The 21,349-nt window shown below is 53.0% G+C and overlaps 5 protein-coding genes across 5 annotated transcripts; 3 read left to right on the top strand and 2 right to left on the bottom strand.

The window, feature by feature from the left end:
- Positions 1 to 662: 662 nt before the first annotated feature.
- LMH87_006733 (uncharacterized protein) lies at positions 663 to 2,165 on the top strand (the record flags this gene model as incomplete). Its single annotated transcript, XM_056204668.1, has 2 exons — positions 663 to 857; positions 912 to 2,165. 2 exons carry the CDS (start codon positions 663 to 665, stop codon positions 2,163 to 2,165), a joined length of 1,449 nt encoding a protein of 482 aa, XP_056060001.1.
- Positions 2,166 to 2,612: 447 nt separating this feature from the next.
- LMH87_006732 (uncharacterized protein) lies at positions 2,613 to 5,204 on the top strand (the record flags this gene model as incomplete). The annotated part of the gene is made up of 5 exons (XM_056204667.1): positions 2,613 to 2,702; positions 2,771 to 3,295; positions 3,348 to 3,803; positions 3,863 to 4,242; positions 4,301 to 5,204. 5 exons carry the CDS (start codon positions 2,613 to 2,615, stop codon positions 5,202 to 5,204), a joined length of 2,355 nt encoding a protein of 784 aa, XP_056060000.1.
- A 2,483-nt stretch (positions 5,205 to 7,687) lies between these two features.
- LMH87_006731 (uncharacterized protein) lies at positions 7,688 to 9,517 on the bottom strand (the record flags this gene model as incomplete). The annotated part of the gene is made up of 3 exons (XM_056204666.1): positions 7,688 to 8,125; positions 8,181 to 9,342; positions 9,405 to 9,517. 3 exons carry the CDS (start codon positions 9,515 to 9,517, stop codon positions 7,688 to 7,690), a joined length of 1,713 nt encoding a protein of 570 aa, XP_056059999.1.
- A 1,471-nt stretch (positions 9,518 to 10,988) lies between these two features.
- On the top strand, positions 10,989 to 20,649 carry LMH87_006730 (uncharacterized protein; the record flags this gene model as incomplete). Its single annotated transcript, XM_056204664.1, has 3 exons — positions 10,989 to 11,047; positions 11,106 to 11,739; positions 11,794 to 20,649. The coding sequence occupies 3 exons, from the start codon at positions 10,989 to 10,991 to the stop codon at positions 20,647 to 20,649; spliced, it is 9,549 nt and encodes a 3,182-aa protein (XP_056059998.1).
- Positions 20,650 to 20,881: 232 nt separating this feature from the next.
- LMH87_006729 (uncharacterized protein) lies at positions 20,882 to 21,175 on the bottom strand (the record flags this gene model as incomplete). The annotated part of the gene is made up of 1 exon (XM_056204663.1): positions 20,882 to 21,175. The coding sequence occupies one exon, from the start codon at positions 21,173 to 21,175 to the stop codon at positions 20,882 to 20,884; it is 294 nt and encodes a 97-aa protein (XP_056059997.1).
- Between the last annotated feature and the right edge of the window lie 174 nt (positions 21,176 to 21,349).

Below are 21,349 nucleotides of genomic sequence, written 5' to 3'. Positions count from 1 at the left end.
ACTTGACATCACTGCAGCCAAAGATAGCAGCCGGTCCTCAACTTGGAAATAAATGATCTTAAGCTCTGGCGACACCCATAACTGTTCTTACGGTACTGCAATGTGATGGATACTCACTTTATTAAGTAACATTTCGTGCCGACGTGTCGATGGCCGTAGAGAATAGGTTGTGTAGACTTAGTAGGCAGCGGGCCTCGGCAATGTATCCATCGCTACTGAAAGGCTTCGCGACCTTAGCTTGGGAGCGTCTCGTTTAAATCACATGCACCTGTGTCCGGGTGCTCGGGTTGAATAAAGATGAAAAAGCAGCGATACCATCGTGCTGTTTCCCCGGGGCACAATAGGAGACTGGTACACGTCCAGTTGTTTACTAGTTCAGTCAAGATAACACAGCACCGAAAGTCACATTGGCTTTCTACGCTCCGTAACTAGTTGATAAAGTTCAAGCGAAAGGGGCACGATTCCCTAACAAAGTCACCGCGCATCCCTACCCAGAGCCAATTAGTGCCGATTTCCACTTATTCGACGTAGTTGGCACTACCAAGTACTTATATCTTTCCAATGCCTCCCTACCCTCTCGATAACGGCAATAGGTCGCCCTAGCTGTCTACCAACACAATCCACGTCCACTCTCGCTAGGAACGCGCGGAGGATAGCTTGCAATGTCGCCGCCGCCAGAGGACCAGTACGATGTCTACCCCGTACATTTGGGTGATGCCGCCTCGATGAATGAGAAGTTTGTTTCCTGGCTGTTTAGATTCAACGATGTTTTAGACGTGGATAAACTCCATCTCGCGCTTACGCGGTTGCTGGAGCATGGCGACTGGCGAAAGCTCGGCGGCCGCCTTCACAGAAGCGTCCGTTCGCCTTTCCATATCCGCAATTGAGAAGCAATATTAATTCTACAGCAGACCGACGGAAAGTTGGAGCTGCGCGTTCCGCAAAGCTTCACTGACGACCAGCCAGCTGTCGCCTTTACAAAACAAGACTTTTCATCCGTGAACCTCAACGACCATAATTTAGCCAAGCACTTGCCCGAACCCCGCGATGCGGCCTACTCTCAATCTATCGCGGGAGACATGGACTTTCGAAGTTTCGCCGTACCGAAAGGCTTTCCATCTGACATGAAACAATTCGTGGCGACGAAGGCACCGCAGATCGCGCTGCTCACTACCTCGTTCAAAGATGCTACGCTGGTGTCTGTTGTTTGGCCGCATACATTATTCGACGGCGTCGGACTTACTCACCTTTTACATGGCTGGTCGCTGCAGCTAGCTGGCAAAGGCGACGAAATATCGCCCGTTCTTGGCGCCAAAGAAGATGTCCTTGATGCACTTGACAACGACACACAGCTTGCGGGAGGGACCTTTGCCGGCCCCAAACTTGTGAGCGGACTAGATCTGGTTCTTTTCATTGTCTTCTTTCTATGGCACAGGCTATTCTACACACCCCGAGATACTCGCCAGATTTTCTTGCCACGATCGGCCGTGGATCGGATAACCCTCGAAGCCAAGAAACATGCAGGCGACACCTTCATCACCGAAGGCGACGCCATCTCAGCCTGGGTCGTCAAGGCCATCACCTCTGCTGAGCCCGAGCCACACCCCGTGACGGTAATGCACCTGGTCAACGGCCGGGGAAGGCTTTCGTGTCTTGCCGGCAGCGGAGGCATCTATCTTCAGAACATTGTCAGCACGGCCTTCTGCCACCTCCCCCCCCAGGTCTCGAGCGCATCCACGGGAGAGATTGCCGTCGAGAGCAGGCGGCAAATTATGGAGCAGTCGTCGGAACAGCAAATGACGCTCCTCCTGAGGCGCGTGCGAGAGAGCTTACGGAGCAAAAAGCGCGCAAAGCTCGAGTTTCTGGAGACGCCGCACTCGCGCGTCATCTTTACCAACAACCTGACAAAGGCGGCGTACGTGCAGACGGCAGACTTTAGCCCAGCCGTCATTCGCCGCGGCCAAGATGACGCACGGAGGCAAAATCCCACCGGGACCATGGTGAACTACTTGCATCTGGTTGTTAAAGGTCATATCAGGGCGACTGATAATTTTTACGTGATTGGCAAAGACCATGGTGATAACTACTGGCTCATGGCGACCGTGTCGGACAAGGCCTGGGTAAAGTTTGATGAGTCGCTGGCACGTCTCCGGTCAGATTCCTAGGAGCCTTTTTTCTTCATTGCTTCTCCTACTTGTTTAGTGCCATGTGTTTTAGGCCCTTGATACCATGAACGCGCTTATATCAATCACACTGTCCGTTGCTGTTCCGCCACCCAGTCTTTGCGCGTATTTTACTGTTGTTGATCGCAGATGCACTTGCCTCTATTTTTGATGCCTGTCTCCTGTTTTGCTGATCATCATTCACGGACTTTACCAGGTTGGGAACCATCCGAGCTGTTTCGGCCACTCACAGACGCGTGCTGACGGCGTGCGCCCGGACGAACTTCAACAGTGCCTTGCCTAGCTCCGCATTAGTGGCCTGGCAAGGCGCGCTCAGCAAGATCTCCGCACTCTGTCTGACGGACCATGTCTCCTGACATGATGTAATGCTGGGAAATTGTAGCAGAGGAAACTTGCACTTCTCATTAAACAAAACCAAAAAAAAAAACCATGAACCCCGTTTTGGTATCTGCGTTGGTGGCTCTTGCGGCCGCGGCGCCGGCTGCGGATGCCGACTTGTCCAAGTTTGCGCTGACAGATGTAATGACCTCTACATTACCAAGACCACCACATGTTTTGTTTATTTTCGAGGCTGACTCAATCGCCAGACTGGCTCAATTGGAGGTGGAAATACATTTCCTGGTGTTTCGCGGCCGCTTGGTATCGTCAAGCTCGGCCCAGACCTTTATTCCGGGACTGATGCCTATTCTGGCTATCTTGCGAATGGTAACTTTACCGGCTTTTCGATGCTCCATGAGAGCGGCACTGGTGGTGCTCCGAAATACGGAGTTGTATCACAAATGCCTGTTGTGGGCAAGCTTGACAACCCTCTTGTGCAAAATACCAACGACACTCGCGCCGAGCCCGACTACACTGAAGTCGGATACTACAGAGCAAAGCTTGGTTCAGGCACCACCGTGGAGCTCGCAGCGACTACAAAAGCCGGCCTACTGCAATATACGTTCCCAAAGACTTCCAACCCCTTGAACATTTGGGTTGACGTCTCACATGTGTTGTCGTCGTATCGCGGACAAGGTTTAGGCCAGCACTATCTCGGTGGTAATATCACTGTGCTGGATGAGCCAGACAAGCCAGGCTTCCTGTATTACACTGGCTCCGGTAAATATGACAATGTAGGTATTCTATCCATTGTCGAAGGAACTTGAGTTGCTAACCTTTACGCAGGGCTGGAACAGAGCAGCCCCATGGACTGTGTATTTCTGCGGCCACTTTGATGCGCCCGCCACGCACAAGGTCTTTCGTAGCCCAGAAGGCAAAGATGGCAAGCGAGAGGACACAGCCCAAGCGCCTCGTGCTGGCGCGCTCTTTACATTCAACCAAACTTCGGTGGTGTCGCGGGTGGGCGTCTCCTTTATTTCAACACAGCAGGCTTGCGATAGCGTGGCGAGAGAGATGCCTCGTGGCAGCAAAATTCGGGATGTTCAAGACCAAACCCGCCAAGTATGGAACAAGGAAGTATTCAGCAAAGTAACAACAACCGAGACAAACACGACCAAGCTCAACCAACTCTACAGTGCACTATACTTTATGCACCTGCTGCCACAGAATAAGACTGGCGAGAATCCGCTGTGGAAATCTGACGAACCGTATTATGACGATATATTCACATTTTGGGACATTGTGAGAACTTCTATCGTTGCTTTTTTTAGATTCCTCAAGCTAAACAAGATTTTTTGCAGTATCGTTGTACAACCAGTCTGCTTCATGTTCTGCAACCCGCGTACTACGAAGAACTTCTTCGATCCATGATTGACATTTGGCGCAACGTGGGCTGGGTATCCGACGCGCGATCGTCATTCTCCAACGGCGCTGTCCAAGGCGGCTCCAACTCGGACAATGTCTTTGCCGACGCCTACGTCAAAGGCGTGCGTGGCAAAGTCAACTGGGACGACGCCTTTGCCTCCATGGTCAAGAATGCCGAAAAAGTTCCCCCAAACAACAATGACTCTCGCGACCCCACGGGGTCTACCCGCGAAGGCCGCAGCGCTCTTCCAGACTGGTTGCAGTACGGCTACATTACCCCCAAGTTTTCAAGATCTGTCAGCCGTGCGGTGGAATAGTAAGTTTTGCCATCTCTTTGCACCTTCTTGACGTGCGTTGCTGACTGTCTTATATAGTTCTGTCAACGACTTTTCTCTGGCCTCCGTCGCGGCAGGTCTAGGCAAGGACGCCGAATTTGACCGATACTTTAACCGCTCCCACAACTGGCGCAACCACTGGAACACCAACATGACTGCGCTGGGCTTCAGCGGCTTTGTCGGCCCGCGAAACACGTCTGGGTTCCTATCTCAGGACCCTCTGTCCTGCGGCGGCTGCTACTGGCGCGATTATTACTACCAGGCGCTCCCCTGGGAATACTCTTTCAACGCGCACCACGATCTGACGAAGCTCATTGAGCTCTGCGACGGCAATGAAATGTTTGTGAAGCGTCTTGAAAAGACGTTTGAGCCGGGTGTCTTTTCCGGCAACGGCGCTTTTGGACATACCCTCTTCAACCCGGGCAACGAGCCGAGCTTCACGACACCGTACCTGTACAACTTTGTCAACCGCCAGGACCTGGCCGTCGAGCGCAGTCGATTCATCGCCAAGTCCTACTACCACCCGACGCGCGACGGCCTGCCCGGCAACAGCGACGCGGGAGCCATGGAGTCGTGGCTTCTGTGGAACATGATTGGCCTCTACCCCATGACGGGGCAGACGACCTTTTTCATCGGCTCGCCATGGTTCTCGAACCTGACGATTGCCCTCGGCGGCGACAAGACGCTCAAGATGACGAGCGAGGGCGGCTCCGAGGACGCCTACCAGGTCCAGTCCCTCAAGGTCAACGGGAAGCAGTGGAACAAGAGCTGGCTGAGCTGGTACGACATCTTTGCGCACGGCGGCACGCTCGAGTTTGTGCTAGGCCCCAAGGCGGCTAGCTGGGCGACTGGGGAACGCCCCCCGAGCCCGGGGAGCCTGAGTGCTAAAGATGCCAAAGCCTTCTTGAGGAAGCAAGTAGGCAAAGGCAAGTGCAAAAAGTAAGACAAGCGGACGATTGAAAGTCTGGTGTGTTACAATGCGATTCAGTTCGGAAACTTGGGCACCTACATAGCCGCTGGTGGCTCAGAGGGCGGATAATGAGAGCAACAAGAGGGTCTAGTGAGATCAGACCATAACATACACACTCTGTTTTACTTGCTAAAGGCCGTGAATTGAACTCTTCGTCATGTTGCAATCTACGCGTCGTAAGTCGTCAATGAACATGTAGGCTCCTGTTTCAGGCAGATCCCACGGTCGGCTCATCCCAGCAGTCTTCCCATTCCGTATTGCCAGAGCGCCAAAACGCGCGGAGCTTATCCACGACTGTGATGAAGGAGCACGCCGTGATTGGCATGGCCAGGATGGTGTCCAAGCAGTCCTCGACGAACTGACGGTCCTCGGCCGCACCATCTACCACGGCCACGCCAGCCACCAGCAGCGGCCACACCAACGCGGGCTTGTACTTGACCGCGCCCCAGTTCTTCCTCAGCAGTGCCAGGAGCTCTTCTCGGTGCTGGATTCGGAGAGACTCGACGATGCTGTGTCCGGTGAGAGTCGCATGGGCGAGTTTGATTTCCGCCGAAGAAGTAGCCCAGGCAATGAGCGCTGATGCGGGCAGCGTCAGGATGCCGTAGAGTCGGATGGCGATGGGGAAGACGCGCCCGTACACGCGCCCAACCTCGACTTCACCGTGCCACGAATCCGACTCGGCCCACTCGTCTGGGTCAAAGTGCCATGTCGTGTTGAACATGTCCTGCACCTTGAGCGCGAGGCTAGCTCTCGGCAGCCGTCGGTTGTCGGCGACAGACACGCGCAGTCTCGTAATGTGGACCATGAGAGGGTACAGCTCCAGCGGGCACGGCGCAAAGCAGGCGTTGCTGAGCGACCCTTTCAACTGCTCGTCCGTAAAGTCTTCAAGGCCTTCGAGCTGCCGCTTGGCTGGGCTGGTTGTGTTCGCGTGGATAATGTTTCTAAAATGGTCGCGGGGCACCCATCAGCATCTCTGCGTGTGTATGCATCGCTGACAGAATGGAAAAGGCAGGTCTCGTACTCTACCGCAAAGTTTACATAGAGCGGCCCCTGCTTTAGCTTGAGCACCTCGTCGATCCCGCCTCGATGCTGGATATAAGCAAGGGTGCCTCTCAAATGAGCTCGCCACAAGACTCGCCGCAGGTAGAGGTCGAGCACGAGCAGATGCCGAATCGCCATAAAGGCCGGAGCCTCGTTTGGGTACAGCGCCTCGTCCCGAATCTTTTGATTGACGGTCTCAATGGCGTCGACCATGTTGCGCGAGTAGCGGGCCCAGGACGGCTCAAAGGCTTGGTCCTCGCCTGCCCTGAGCAGTTTGCCGCGGGCCTTGGACGCCTTGGAGAGTTGGTCGCAGACAATCTGGCCGAGAAACGCGGTTCGGTTCCAGGTGGAAGAGTGAAACGGGGGGTCATTGAACCCGGTTCCCTTGTCGGAGACACGACCAGGCCTTACCACTTCGAAATCTATCGGGCCAAACATTCATTCAGCATTAGCTTGCGGAACCCCCTAGTGCCCTGACCACCGCGGACGTGGTGGCCCCTTTGCTTACAGTAGCGAATTCCCTCTAGGTAGTCCCAGCTCGGAGGCTCAATCTCGGCAGATACTCCGCCGCGCTTCTGCTGCTTCTGCCGTCTCACCGCAGCGATGTCGACGCTGCTGACGGCGGCATGGGCGCCGCCGTCAGCACTAGGCGGGGGAAGCTCATAGCCGCGACAGGCGACGCGACTCGTGGTGCAGCGTTGGCAGACGGGCCTCGTCTCGTCGCATTTAACGCGGCGTGCACTGGTGGTGGTACTTGGTCAGACGATACAACGGCAAAAACATGTTGGTGATAATAATGTTATATGTGTAGAATGACGGCAAGAGTGGAAGTCAACGTCAGCTCCAGGGTGCCTTACCGACATGTGATGCAGCCCGTCCTTGCTCTTGTGGTCCATTGCTTTTTCCTCGGAGTTGTGTCTCGGAGGGGAGGAGCTTCGAGCTTCACCGAGCGGCCGGCAGTGGGAGTTTCACGCCGATTTTCTAGCACAAACTTGTAGTTCATGATTGCCTGGGGCGTTCCAAGGATCTCAGGTGGCGCGGAGCCATACGGGTGCGGGGAAAGCCATCTTATAGTTAACCACTTGTTGCGGGCGGTCGAGGCTTGCGCCAGGGCCCGATGGGGGCACAAATTACCAAGCTGAATCGAGAAAGGCGGCGAGCCACGTCAACGGGTGGCACGACTCCCATGCCCTACCACACGCTACTACAAGGCTATAAGGGCCACCTGTTCATGTAGAACGGGCGCGAAATGCATCTTGTGGCACTTGATGGCCAGGCCGTGTATTTAATTTGTCCAATATCAGACCTAAAGATCAAGTTTGCGCCGAAAAGAACGCCGATAAACCCCGCTATGACATGGAATTGACACAAACTCGCCATTACCAAAACAACCTCTGTGCAATGCTTGCCCACTTTCAGCTGCCACTCCCCCATACATTGCGAAACTCCTCGCTGCCTTGTACGTCAAATTTGGGTGCGCTATTTTCGTCGTCGGTTTCTCCAGATGCAACTTTGTCTTTGTGCAAATCGACCGCAGGCGGGCTTGCTGCTCCATCTCGAGTGTGAGATGCGCTCGATTCGACGCCCTGATCGGCATCTGGTAGAAGCGCCTCGGCTTCGGGTTCCGGATGATGGACAACAACCTTCTTGGACTTCGTCTTCTTCTTCTTGACAGCAATAACAGTTGGCTCTTGAGGGCCGTCTTGCGCCTTTGGGGTGCCAGGCTTTGCCGGTGAAGCTGGACTGCGTCTTTGGGGCGGACTCAGTCGAGGAACAGGTGAGTAAGCCCCGCGGCTGCTGAACGAAGAGCCATACCGAGTGCTCAACGGTTCATTCGCGGTAATGACGGGATACTAGATACCAGTTAGTCAGTTGTGACTCCAAAAGCGCCGGCGGTAGTCAACTTGCATTCCAATCGCCATGTTCAAGCTGACGCGCCTGCTCGTACATGCGCTCCTCATCCGCGTCAATTTCAGGCTCGTCAAAGGTGCCCATCGAGCCATCACGTTGCGATTCCTGGTCGGCCGAGCCGCCCTCACCATTATCAAGCAGCGGCGATTGTTGGGTTTTCCCAGGCTTGGGGAGCCAGTACTTGCCCTTTCCCCCCCGTTCATATCGCATTCCTGCGTCGAGCCTGGCGAACCGCGAGCTTGATTCCGCATGCGCCATGACCTTGTCGCCAGAGTCAAATGCACGGTATTTGTACTTATCGCCCGTGAACGTCTCTTTTGAGTCTTGGATGAGATCCTTGGTACCAAAGGCGTCGCGAAGGGCCCTTGAAAGCGGCATGCGAGCCGACAGTATGCTATTGTCTGCAAAGTCGTACCACGAGAAAGCATACCAGTGCACCACTGCAAAGATTGGCATCTCGATACAAATTAAGAAATCTTGAATGGCCGCAGCTAGGTTGTCACGAGTATAGCCCTGGACATCATCTGGAATAGCTCCGAGCCAGACCAGAATGGACAGGAAAAAGCCCTGCCAATAGGACGCAAATATGATAAGCTTGATAGACAGGAATTTGGGTACTGGCCGGAATGGTTTCAAATCTTGATGCATGCAGACCCAGAACAGGCCCAGCGAATACAAGCTGACGCTGACACTGATGTTGTAGAGGATGCCACTCCAAAGGTAGCCAGAGCTGACTGCAATGTAGCCCTCTTGGTATGTGCCAGTGGCTTTCATGACGACGGCAGCTAGAGCGAGGATTGGCTTAAGCCAGGCATACTGTAGAATGCCGCGCTTGATTGAGAGGAAGGTGTAAGGATCCGAAATGTCGACTTTTGGCAGTGCATGGTTGAGAGGCCACAGGTGTTGTACAGGTGCACGTCCGTGCGTCGTGACGATGAGCGATCTCTCGCCGCCAAGGTAGTTTATTAGAAGCTGAAAGAATGTGTAGATGGTGAAGGCTTCGTATATGTCACGGACGGGATCGACAAATTGGGCGGCCTTGAGCGAGACCATGCTAGTCCAGGATGCTATCGAGTATATCGGAACCATGAGCAGGATTCGAACGACGTAGCGCTGCAGCAGCGGCTTGCGATAATTCTTGGCTTGGAGCCATATGGAGCTAGAGGTAAGGACTGGTTAGCTTCTGGAGATTGGCGAGGGGCGTGGCAGCGCGGCACGAACAGGACAGACACGACGGTGGCGACGATGGAGGCAACACCAGCAATAATCGTCGTGTATCCCTTGAATTTTGCGCCGGTTCCGCCGTTGGAGGTTGTGTAGTCGTAGACATCCATGGCGCCGACCAGAGCTAGGAGCGGGACAGGAGAAGTCGAGATGAAGGGCGAAGACAGAGTCAGAACATGGTTTGCAGGCTGCGTGTCACAAATACGCAGGTTGGCGAGCCGCCAAAGGTACCCGAGCGCGCCGCAGTTTGATAGAGTCTGGAAGAGCCTCGCAAGGGATGATGACGAAACACGACAGTCAGGGCTGGGGGCAAGGAAGGTTGAGCTGCAGGAAGTGTGACGAGTCCAGCTTGAGATCCGCGCAACGTTGGCGCAATTTTGGCTGCAGCCCAGTGGGAGTCTACGTAATGAGGCAAGCCTTATCGCAGCAGCTACGTACCCCCCAAATGGACCCCAAATAGGGCTCATGTTGCAGGCGGTGGACGCTGTGGACGCTGTACCCGCCTTCACAGTCGCGGCGCTTTCCCAGACAAGGCGCCCTGTAATAAGGCCGCGCGGAGCCACTAGAGCACACTGTATTCAGTGGATATAGCCTTGGCGAGCAGGCAGCCTATGAAATCCTAGCAGGATGAGATCTATAGAAACACACGCATAGAAACACACACAATCAAATCGAAATTATCCCGGCCTCATTTGTAGCAGCAGGCGTTTCTCTTTATCAATTGCGTCCTACACCGTGGCACGTGCACCTCTCGAACTGACTTGTATCTTTTCGCCTACCCTTGAGCCATAAGCGCAAGAATCCGACAGCTATATACCGCGGCCGAGAGGGATCAAGCGTTGTAGTTTGGGCGGAGGGCAGCAGGGCAAAAAAGCAGACTCTGGAGACAGTGACGCCGTTGATCTCAAATAGACTTGATAACTAGGTATGTGGTAATGTGCCTTTACCGTGGCCATCTCTTTCCTCTTCATCGGGGCCGGACGAAACTACCTACCTCCTAGGTAGGTACCTACCAGGCACTGCCTGCCTAACTGAAGGTACAGCTTATAGCACACTGTATTCAGTCATGGGCAGCGACTACAGCCAGCTTCTAGGCCGCTGCAAAACCGCTCCACCTAGCTGCTGTTCATTAGAGCTTGTAAATGTGCAATGACGAAGATAATTCTGAGCATGAGAAATAACAACATGAAAAGACGATAAAGAAGAAGTAGAATAAATGAAAATAATTCAGGTATTCTCCCGCCTGCCAAGATACTTGCAGTGTCACCCACATGCCCGGGACCATCTGGCCCGGAGCTCCGCCGTGCTGCAGTAGCGTCATCACGGCACGCTGCTTTTGGTGCTGGCCAGCTTCCAGCTGCCAGCCAGGGGACCGACGCTTTTGATTGTCTCGTCAACACGCATTTCCGCGCCTCTACCGAAGGACACAACCGCACAAACCACGGGTGCTACCGACTTGCCAGCCTCCGCATCCCCAACTGATGATGCGCGCTATCCGAATAACTCAATAGTCGGCGAGGTCCTTGCTTTTGTGCGGGCGAATTGAAGCTTGGTCGCGAAGCCCTGTTCGAGCTTGCCATCATGTCCGCGCGGGAGCAGACCATCGTGCCCAGGGAGTCGGGCTTTCCAGACTTTGACTAGTGAGCCATCTCCCCCCCTCTTTGGTATGCTTCCATGCCCGACTCTAACCATTTACAGTGATTTCTTCATATTCCTGCTCCTCTCCGGCTTGCTCTCCATCTTCTTCCTCCTCTACTTCAATAGGCTCTTCGGCTCGATAGTTTCCTACGCGATTCGAACTTGGACATGGCACCGATACAAGGTCTACATCGACATCCAAGCTCTCCAGGTGTCACTTTTGGCCGGCAGAGTCTTCTTCTCCGGGTTGCGATATCACGGCGCCAACGAATCCTTCCTCATTCAGCACGGCGACATCACATGGCAATATTGGCTGCGGAGGGTACGCGAAGCTGACGTGCTGGACGATCAACATTCGCAAGGAAAGCACCCTTCCAGGGACGACACCAATTCCAAGCTACCATGCCGCATCAATGTCAGTCTCGTCGGCTTGGAATGGTTCGTCTACAATCGCAGTCCAGCCTACGAGGGAGTCTTGGCTGGGCTCAAGCAAGCCGACACAACACGCTCGTCCTCCAACGATGTCCACGAAGAAAAGCCAAGCGAAACAGAGAAGCCACGCAAGAGAAACATGCGTGGCTTGGATCAGATCGAGGAAATATTTCCGCCGTCGCGAAATGAACGACCCGTTACCGGACGCCATGACAGCTCCCAAGACGTTGACAGCGCGGACGGAGACGCCGACACATCTGCAGTACCAGATGTACCTTTTATACTTCAGTGGCTGCCCATACATATAGAATGCAAGACTGCCGCTGCTGTAATCGGCAATGATAACACGAAAGCCATCTTAGTTGTCAAAGCAAACCGAGTGACATGCGAAGTCGATGCTGGAGCAGCCAGAACGCCGGACCCATATCGCCAGCTATTTGACGTCGATTTTGACCACCCTGTCATCGAAATTAAGGACAATGACGATTTCAAGGAGGACCAACCCACTCGAGCCACCAAAGAACGCGATGTTGGTATTCAATTGGATTCGCAGCCTCGACGCGCCTGGTTCCGGCATAGACGGCGCAAGTTCGTCTCGTCTTTGCGGAACATGGTCCCTTATTGGAGGAGATCAGTCGAATCATTCTCCGCTGACTCGCGTGCGGATCTCGGCTCCGGTGCTTCGCATATTCCCGCGTCGAACCGTTGGCAGGGCCTATCCAGATATTTGGACGACCGGGATCAAGATGATAAAGCTCGATGGTCCTCTGTGGAGTATGCAGCGGTGACAACTATACTGGATTCACCCTCAGCTCATCTGCAAGTGTACTGGGACGCGGTCGCCAAGGTATCGCAGCGGGACTCTCGTTCCAGTACTGCCGACTCCCTTTTGCATGTCAACGGCGGTGACGCACCTGCATGGGGTATGCATTTCACTATCAAAGGTGGTACCATGAACTATGGACCCTGGGCCGATAGACAGCGGGCGGACTTGCAACGCGTCTTCTTGCCCGGGCTAGCCAAAGATGCTACCCCTGCAAAGCCGCTGGCGGCGGGGGAATGGAGAGTGGCCACAGAATTCAATTTACTGATTGAGTTGGAAGACACTGTCACTCTTCGAATTCCAATTCGGGAAGAGTCAAAGAATTGGCGCTGGCGAGGCAAAGAGCCCCCTGTCAACCAGCAAGGCCCTGTAAAGCGAAAGCAGCGGAATAAGGCCAAGAAGAAGAGCAAAACAGATGTCAACCAAGCTCGTCCTGTAGGTTGGCTAGAGTTCAAAATGCCCGTCAACTCTTCTGTGGAATACTCGATGGACATGTTCGCTCGAGCTGGTGGTTATAAGAACACTCTTCGAGTTGATCTGCCTACTTCTGAGCTGTGGAGCAGTGTCAACCATGATCTTCTTTGGCGCTCTGGGCCACAGAGAATCGTTGGCGACTTGTCAAATCCTCTCACATGGAATACGCTCCGCAATTGGCACTTCAATATCATGTCTGATGACATGAAGCTGTACTTGCTCCGCGACCACATCTTTCTTCTAATAGACCTAGTGAATGACTGGGCTAGTGGACCACCTTCCGACTACCTCGTTTTCACGCCTTTCAACTACCACTTGCACCTGAAGCTTCGGAACTTGCAAGCATACATAAATGTCAACGACGGCAACATCATCGATAATGCAACGTCCCATGATGAAAACAACTTCCTCATCCTGTCGACTCCCGTTCTGAGCGCAGAAGCTACGATACCGCTCGACAAATACATACCAGATAAAAACTCCATACCATTTGATATTCGAGTGGAGACTCTTACTTTAGCCGTACGAACACCGCAATGGAATACTGAATCGGCGTTCTTGGACTCGGGCATACTGGGCAATGCCGAAGGCCTAGTTATCTCGGGAAGCTACCAGTACAATGTGTCGACCTCACCAACCAACACGGACACACTGGTACTGAATCTCTATGGACAGTCTCCTCATGTCACACTGTATGGCTTCCTTATACGCTACCTCATGCTGCTGAAGGACAATTATTTCGGTGACACTGTGCATTTTCGCACGGTCGACGAATATCAAGAGCAAATTCAATCGCAGGCTCACGGCGACGGTGATGGTCAGCCAACTCCGCCGATCAAGAAATCAAATGACTTGGACGTGATCCTCTCTGTCAAAGTCGACGATCCTCAGTTTGCTGTACCCACAAATCTGTACTCTGCGAAACGATATATACAAGGAGAACTTGCAAGCCTGGCCGTTGACTTACGATTTACCAACTACTACATGGATCTGGAGCTAGATCTGAGTCCATTGAGTTTGTCTCTCGGTACCGGTGACCAAACAGACTCACCAAGCCTATCAACTTCGAACACACAACTTTTTATCGACGGCATCCGTGTCTTTGGTCACAGGGCGTTTGGATTGCCTCCTTCTGAGCCGACTTATCTTTGCAATTGGGATGTCTCAGTTGGCGCGGTACGTGGTGGCTGTAATGCAGAGTTCCTATCCGCTCTTACCAAGGGCGCCTCCGCCTTTGGATTCACATTTGATGACGTTGAGAATGCGTTAGTGCCATACTCATCACTCATTTTCTACGACATTACATTTATTCGAGCCCAAGTAGACGCGGTGTCTCTATGGATTCACCTGCCGGACGCTGCATTCCTGGTCTCGACGGGAACAATCAGCGTGAACAGCAATGACTGGGCTCGGTCGCATTATTCCAAGAAAGCCAATGTGATTATTCCGAACATTCAAGTATCATGTGTCGATTCAGAGTCTGCGGCAGAACACAAGTCCCGTCACCAGCATCCAGTCAAGACTCATGCATATCTGCAAATGGATGTTCGCCTTGGTTCAATCGGGCGCAAGGTGAATTTTTCAGAAGAACGCAAGACTCAGCAGGAGCTGGTACGTCGAGAAGATCAGCGTACAGACAGAACGCCGTTCCTGGTCTACGACGAACTACTCGATGAATTCATACCCGAACGGATAGATGTCCCTGCTCAATGTGTCCCTCCTCCGCCATATCCCGTTGAGCAGGCTGATGCGGATCATGCTTCTGCTCGAAGCATTCGATCGTCGAATTCGTTTCATAAACTCAGACGCCAAAGCTCATTTCTGTCGTTTTCGGGCTCCGGGAGTGGAAGCAGCGTCAGGCGCCAAGGTGAAACCATCAAGACTCGTCCAAAGTCACCGCCTCAAGAAGCTTCCAGCAGGGCACAACCGCCAAAGTATGAAGTTTTCACGAGTGCAGCACGAGACGCAAGGAACCGCAGCTACAGCCACCCCGCTGTTACGTTCTCCAGCCCTTACTTCGCGCCACATTTCGCCACGGATGGCATTCAGCCAGATGTGCGCCAGCTGGGGACTTGGGATGAGAATGATTCGGGTTGGGACGATCCCTTCCGAAGCCCGTCAGCTCAACTGTCCGATATCGATCCGCGGAGTATCAGCGAAGAATATGCATACTCTAGTGCTATCGTGGAAATTCCCTCCGGGATTACTGCTTTCGTGAATCCACAGGCTGTCAAGCATGTAACTTCTCTGTTGGCTGTATTGCAGCCAAATAACCCGCAGGACATATTGGACAGTTTGCAAGTGGACTCTGTTAAAGAGATATTCAACGCGAAGAAACGCAGAGATGCCGCGGGCGACATCGCGGACCTGCTTGTCCGACTGCCTGGTGCACATATTCGCTTTTTGAACTCTTCCACTTTGAGCAGCTCTGATTCATCTTCTGAAGAGATTGATCAGTACGACTTGCAATTGTCCAACGTTAGTCTTGTCACTCGCAATGTGCTAGAACGGAATGACGGTTCCGCCATGAAGAGCAGGTCTAGGACCTCTCTGCAACTGCGCATGAGCAACGCTGAGCTCTCAGCAACGGAGAGGCTTGCCACTGTGGCCAAAGCTCAAGCCGCTGTGATGGTACAAATAGACGAAGTCCTGGTGTCTCTCGGGTCAAAAGACGTGACGTATCTTGACGCCGATATTGGCTCTGTTGTTGGCAGCACAGCCTCTGGCGACATTGAGTATTTGGCGGCTTTAATACATCGTACCGGTAATGTGGCGTCAGATCTGTCGCATCTACTCGCCGAGTCCTCAGCACGACAAGAAAACCGTTTCCAGTACTGCTGCTGTCGTTTGTTGGATCTTGGCCGGTCGACTAACGACCCCCCCTTCCTCATTCGACCTTCCGCAGTACTTCGATCAGTGGACCAGCACCTGAGGACTGTTGATTCGTGGAAGCTGGCTATGCGACTGAGGCAAATTTGGACTCTCTTGCCAGAAGCTGATAAGATCCGCCTCACGCAAGCTTGCAGCACTGGAACAGAGCACCTTCCTCACAACGCAGCTGAAAATGTTGTTGAAGCATTTCAGCATTGGAGGAGCTGGGACCTCGAGGACCCCCGACAGACAGTGCTGCTTGAAAAGGTGTTTGGGCGTATGAAGACACCAGGCCAACAGCAGGTCGATGAGCATCCATTCCTGAGTGCGTGCAGACTCGGTGAATTGCAGTTTATTCTTGACCCTGGTCCAAAGCAAAATCGTGTCGCCGTCACAGACCTTGTCATTATGTTCGAGCGCAAACCCGATGCCTCACTCGGGGCACAGCTTGGCATTCACGGCATGGATGATCTGCTGAATACTGTGCATATTTCTTGTTCTCAAGTCCACGTCAACTTGAACTGGGAGCTTTTGGAACTTGGCCAGACAGTCTTGAAACTTTACAATCGAAGTCAACCTGAAAGTGGCAAAACAAAGAAGCAGGCAAAACCATCGGTTGCCGACAAAGGCGCCAGTCGAATGGCGTTACATGTTCTGTTCGAGGTTGAGAAGTGCTCCTTCAATCTGGAAACCATCAATCTGCGCTCCAGTAACGTTCTGAGCGGGTTCAAGTCATCAGCACTGCTGTATAAACTGGAAAGCGGCAGAGCTTTCAACAGCCTCATGCTGAATTGCGACGCCGTCACTTCGAGAATGCATAGCCATTCTACCTTGTTGTGGACCTGCCAGCTATTGTATCCGTCAGTGACTGTTTCACAAGAAGTACCCGAAATCAAACCTCAGCCCCTCCATATCATCAAAGGAGCTGCTAGCAGTCGAGGCCTATCCTTCAGTGTTGAAAAGGATATAATGGGGTTTTTGGAGACTGCTGACGTTGTTATTCGGGACGAAGTCGCACAGTTGGCCCAGCTTCAAAAGCAACTTCCCACATCCCCGAACAAAATGCAGTCACAGGCCGTTTCTGACCAAATGTCAAGCTTGAAGATCAACTTTGTCATGTTTCTCGACGGGTATTCTATCAGCGTGCCTCTGCTTCAGTCTTTGACTTATAAAATATCCGGAGTTGTGGCACGGGCAGCGTTTGCGGCGAACCATGGCAAAGAGCTTGTTTTCGACTTTGATGTGAAAGACAATTCGCACGACATTCAGATGAATGTAAACAATAAGCTGCAAAGTATCTCGATTTTGCAAATGCCGCCAACAAATGGCCGCGTCACTACTCACCTGAGTGACTCCGAGCGCACAATCAATGTACTCTCCTCAATCGAGATCATTCGTCTGGATGCATCTGCTATTTACAGTTTGCTTACGGCTGTGAATCGACCACAAATCAGCGCAGAAATCGAAGACATACAGGAGCAATTCAAATCCATACAAGAAAATATGCGCGAATTTTCGGAGCCGAAGCAGCCGGTGCCAGCCACAGCAAGCCAGACGATGGCGAAGTTACCGATTGTCTACGACATACACTTGACATTGGCTGGGTTTCAGGCTCTCACCAGAACAACTCTCAAAAATCCCGAAGAACCTTTCGCCCAATTGCTCTTCGCTCTTGACAAGTTCCATCTACAAGCATCGAACAAAGACGCTGCTTCGGGTGTCATTATGAGATATCCCGAACTGAGTCTAAATCTACAAAATATTGGCTTCGATGTACGCCGAGGCCACGAAGGCAATACGAGATCATGTGGTAATCTTGGAGCGAGTGTCACCGTTAATGCTGGCTCAAGAAGATCCCCAGACGGCAAAGAGGAATGGATATTCAACTTCATGAGTGATGACCTTCACGTCATTTTGTCACCCGAGACTGTCTCCACGGTCATTGATATTATGGGCTACATGAGCTCAAGGATCAAAGATCTGGATACGTCACGCGAGCTGGAATATCTGCGCAAATTGAGGCAATCCAAGCCACGCATCTCGCTCAATGATGGCGAAACATCTCAATCAGATGAGGAGGATCTGCTTGATTCGGTTTTGTCGTCTGTCGTGTACCGATTCCAGCTGCGAAACATTCGTGCCAGCTGGGATGTTGCCAAAGAAGCGGATCATACTTCAGATGATAAAGAAGATCTTCATTTCTCCATTTCCTTGATAGAATTCGGCACAAGAACCAAGAAATCCGCTCGACTGACCATTGAAGATTTGCAGCTGCAAATGGTACCACCTGGACATGAGAGGGGAACCCGATCGCTTCATTCAGCTCTCCTGCCAGAAGTCACATTCAACGTTGCGTACATCTCGACAGCTGATGCCCGACGCCTCGCCTTCCAAGCAGTTGGCAAATCTCTGGATTTGAGACTCACTTCCGCTTTCATTCTGCCCGCTGCCAACTTGGTGCAATCAATCTCTTTGTCCGCCAAGAACGTACAGGAAGCCTCTGCACAATGGACAACGGACATTGTCCAAGAGACAGCCAGCAAAGAGCTTGTTGAGGCCCCCGCTATCAAACAAAAGTCAATACTTGGCAACAAGCGACTGGAAAGCCTCTTGCTAGACGCTGACTTTGCTGGAGCCGTCGTCCATGTATCCAGCAGCGACAAGGAACAAAGCCATAGCGGGCCTTCACTTGGCGGGAAATACGGCCAGTTTAATGTAGACGATTCCGGCAGCAGTGCAGTTCTACGCAGCCCTGGAGTAGCACTCAAGGGAGAGTACCGCGATGACGGCAAGGCAGACCCGTCTCTTCACGGCGAGATCAAGATTGATGCATCTGAGAACATATTGTTTCCCTCCGTTGTTCCCTTGGTTCTCGATATCTTGTCGAATATCAAGGAAGTTGTGAGCGACAAAGACGATGAGCAACACGCTAACGCGCCACCGAAACTCAAGTCTCAGAAAACAGGCGATGAGGATAATATTCTCACTGCGGACCCTCGCACTGTCATTGGTCGATTGAAACTAAATCTGGGATTGAGAATCTGTCGACAGAAATTTTCTTTGAGCTGCCAGCCTATTGCGCGAGTTGCTGCCACAACAAGTTTCGATCACTTCTATCTTACCTTCAACACCATTACCTCGCAAGAGCATGGCGACTTCTTCGCAATTTCTGGAGTCTTGACACAGCCACAGGCATCAGTTAAGCATGTGTATTCAAGAGAGCCAACTGCCAGCTTTTCTCTTGACACAGTCACCCTGTCTCTCATGAACAGCAAGCATGTCAGCGGTGTCAGTGGAGTTTCAGCCATTTTGAACGTCAGTCCAATGGCAATCTCTGTCAACGCAAGACAAGCCCCCGATTTCTTGCTTTTCCGAGAAATTTGGTACCCAGAAGAGCTCCGCCATGCCGACTCGGCACCAGTGGCGAAGCTAGAGACAGAGACTTCTCAAATTCATCTAGTCCAGCGATACCAGCAAGTAGCCGCTACGGCGGCTTTTCCCTGGACTGCTACTGTCTCAATTGCAGCACTGGATGTGAGCATCGATCTCGGCCAATCTATTGGAAAATCGGTATTTCAAATTCAGGAATTCTGGGTTTCCTCAAAGAAGACATCCGACTGGGAGCAGAACCTGTGCTTGGGATTTAGCAAGATTGGTATTGACTCTACTGGCCGCCTAAGTGGCTTCATTGCTCTGCAGCACTTTCGATTGCGAACCTCTATTCAGTGGCCGAAACGTGAGGAAGCCTTGAACGAAACACCGCTAGTCCAAGCATCACTGGCATTTAAGGCGCTTCAAATCAAAGCAGCGTTTGACTACCAGGCGTTCCTCGTTGGAGATGTGACATCTCTCGAGTTTTTGATGTACAATGTGCGCGAAACTCGAGATGGCAGTGGAGATCGTCTTGTGGCAATCTTTAACGGCGACGCGATCCAGCTCTTCGGTACCACGTCCTCAGCCGCACAGGGAGTGGCTGCGTACCAGGCACTGAAGAGGCTCGTGCAGGAGAACCGAGAAAGCTTTGAGGCTTCTCTTAAGGAGATTGAAAAGTTCATCAACCGCAAGTCGGTCGGCGGACGAAGCAGCTTACAACCGAGGCGGACCATCCCCAAGCTTCCCGACAACGACACCATGTCCAAGTCGCCCATTTCTCTGGACACGGACGTTGTCGTGACGCTGCGCGCATTGAACCTCGGCGTCTTCCCCAGCACATTTTCTGATCACCAAGTCTTCAAGATGGAGGCACTAGACGCCTATGCAAGATTCGCCGCCAGTATGGAGCAACGAAAGATCCACAGCTTGCTGCGCATGACCTTGGGACAGCTTCGCGTCGGCCTGGCCGGCGTACGCAACGTGGAAGCACCTCGGACATTGAGCGAGATGCGCGTCGAGGACGTCGTGGAGAGATCAACAGGCTCACGGGGTGGCACGATTCTCAAGGTGCCTTGCGTGGAGGCGGTCATGGAGACGTGGCAGTCGCCCAACACCAATCACATCGACTACAAGTTCAAGAGTGCCTTTGAGGGCAAGGTGGAAGTCGGCTGGAACTACTCGCGCATCAGCTACATCCGCGGCATGCTAGCTAACCACAACAAGTCGTTGGAGCAGGTCTGGGGTCGCCAGCTGCCCCTCACGGCAGTCAAGATTACCGGCGTGCCAGGGCTCAGCCCGAAGAGGAGCACGGAAAGCCTCGGCCACGGCGTCGGTGCGCTCGCAGACCCGAACCACGACGACAACGACGAGAACGAGACGCCGCCGCCGCAAGGCAAGATTACGGCCGAGGTCAATGTGCCGCAGTCCAAGTACAACTATACTGCGCTCGAGGAGCCCATCATCGAGACCCCGCAGCTGCGTGACATGGGCGAGGCGACGCCGCCGCTCGAGTGGATTGGTCTGCAGCGCGATAGGCTGCCCAACTTGACACATCAGATTGTCATCGTGGCCCTGTTGGAGTTGGCGGGCGAAGTCGAAGACGCATATGAACGGATCCTGGGATCCTCTTGAAGGGACTAGAGAGTGGCTCTGTCTGTATTGATGTACATGAATCATGTATATATTTGATGACGTTTTCCTTTTTAATATTTAATGTCTGTTATTCCTAGCACCTGCCGTTTTTGGGCCAAATGAAAGCCTACCCATGTGCAGACTTCAAGTACACCGTTGAACAGATTCCCCGGCCCCGCTTCCTCCGACAGTACTTCTGCCAGTTGTATTCATTGCACTCTCTCTCTCTCTCCTAAGACGAAGGGTGCTTGCAGTTTCCCCCGTCGCAGCGCGCCGCGACGGCAATCATCCTGGCATCGTCGCGCGCGCCCAGGACCGCGGCGCAGTCACGCTTCGAGGGCGGCGGGCACACGACGTCGGTGCCCCCACAGGGGCCCGCGTTGCGGCTGCAGACGTAGACGTCGCCGGAGCGGCTCACGGCGATGCTGTCGTCGGCGTTGCGGGCCACGATGCGCTTGTCGTTGCTGGTGGCGGCGACGGCGGTGGAGGCCAGGACGGCGACGATGACGGTAGCAATGTGGAACATTTTGGGCTGATGCGGTGCAGTAGCTTGGTTTTCGTTTTCTGTACGATTTGTACTTTGCAGAGTGTATGTGAAAAGCGAGAGGGTGGTAACTAGGCAGGGAAGTCAGAGAGCACCGGGGAGTCAATAGGTTCTTATACTGGAACCATCCTGGGCACATGGAGGTTGTGCGCCACG

This window comes from Akanthomyces muscarius, chromosome 1 (assembly GCF_028009165.1).
Source record: "Akanthomyces muscarius strain Ve6 chromosome 1, whole genome shotgun sequence".
NCBI lineage: Eukaryota > Fungi > Ascomycota > Sordariomycetes > Hypocreales > Cordycipitaceae > Akanthomyces > Akanthomyces muscarius.
This window is presented reverse-complemented; position numbering and strand designations above follow the sequence as displayed.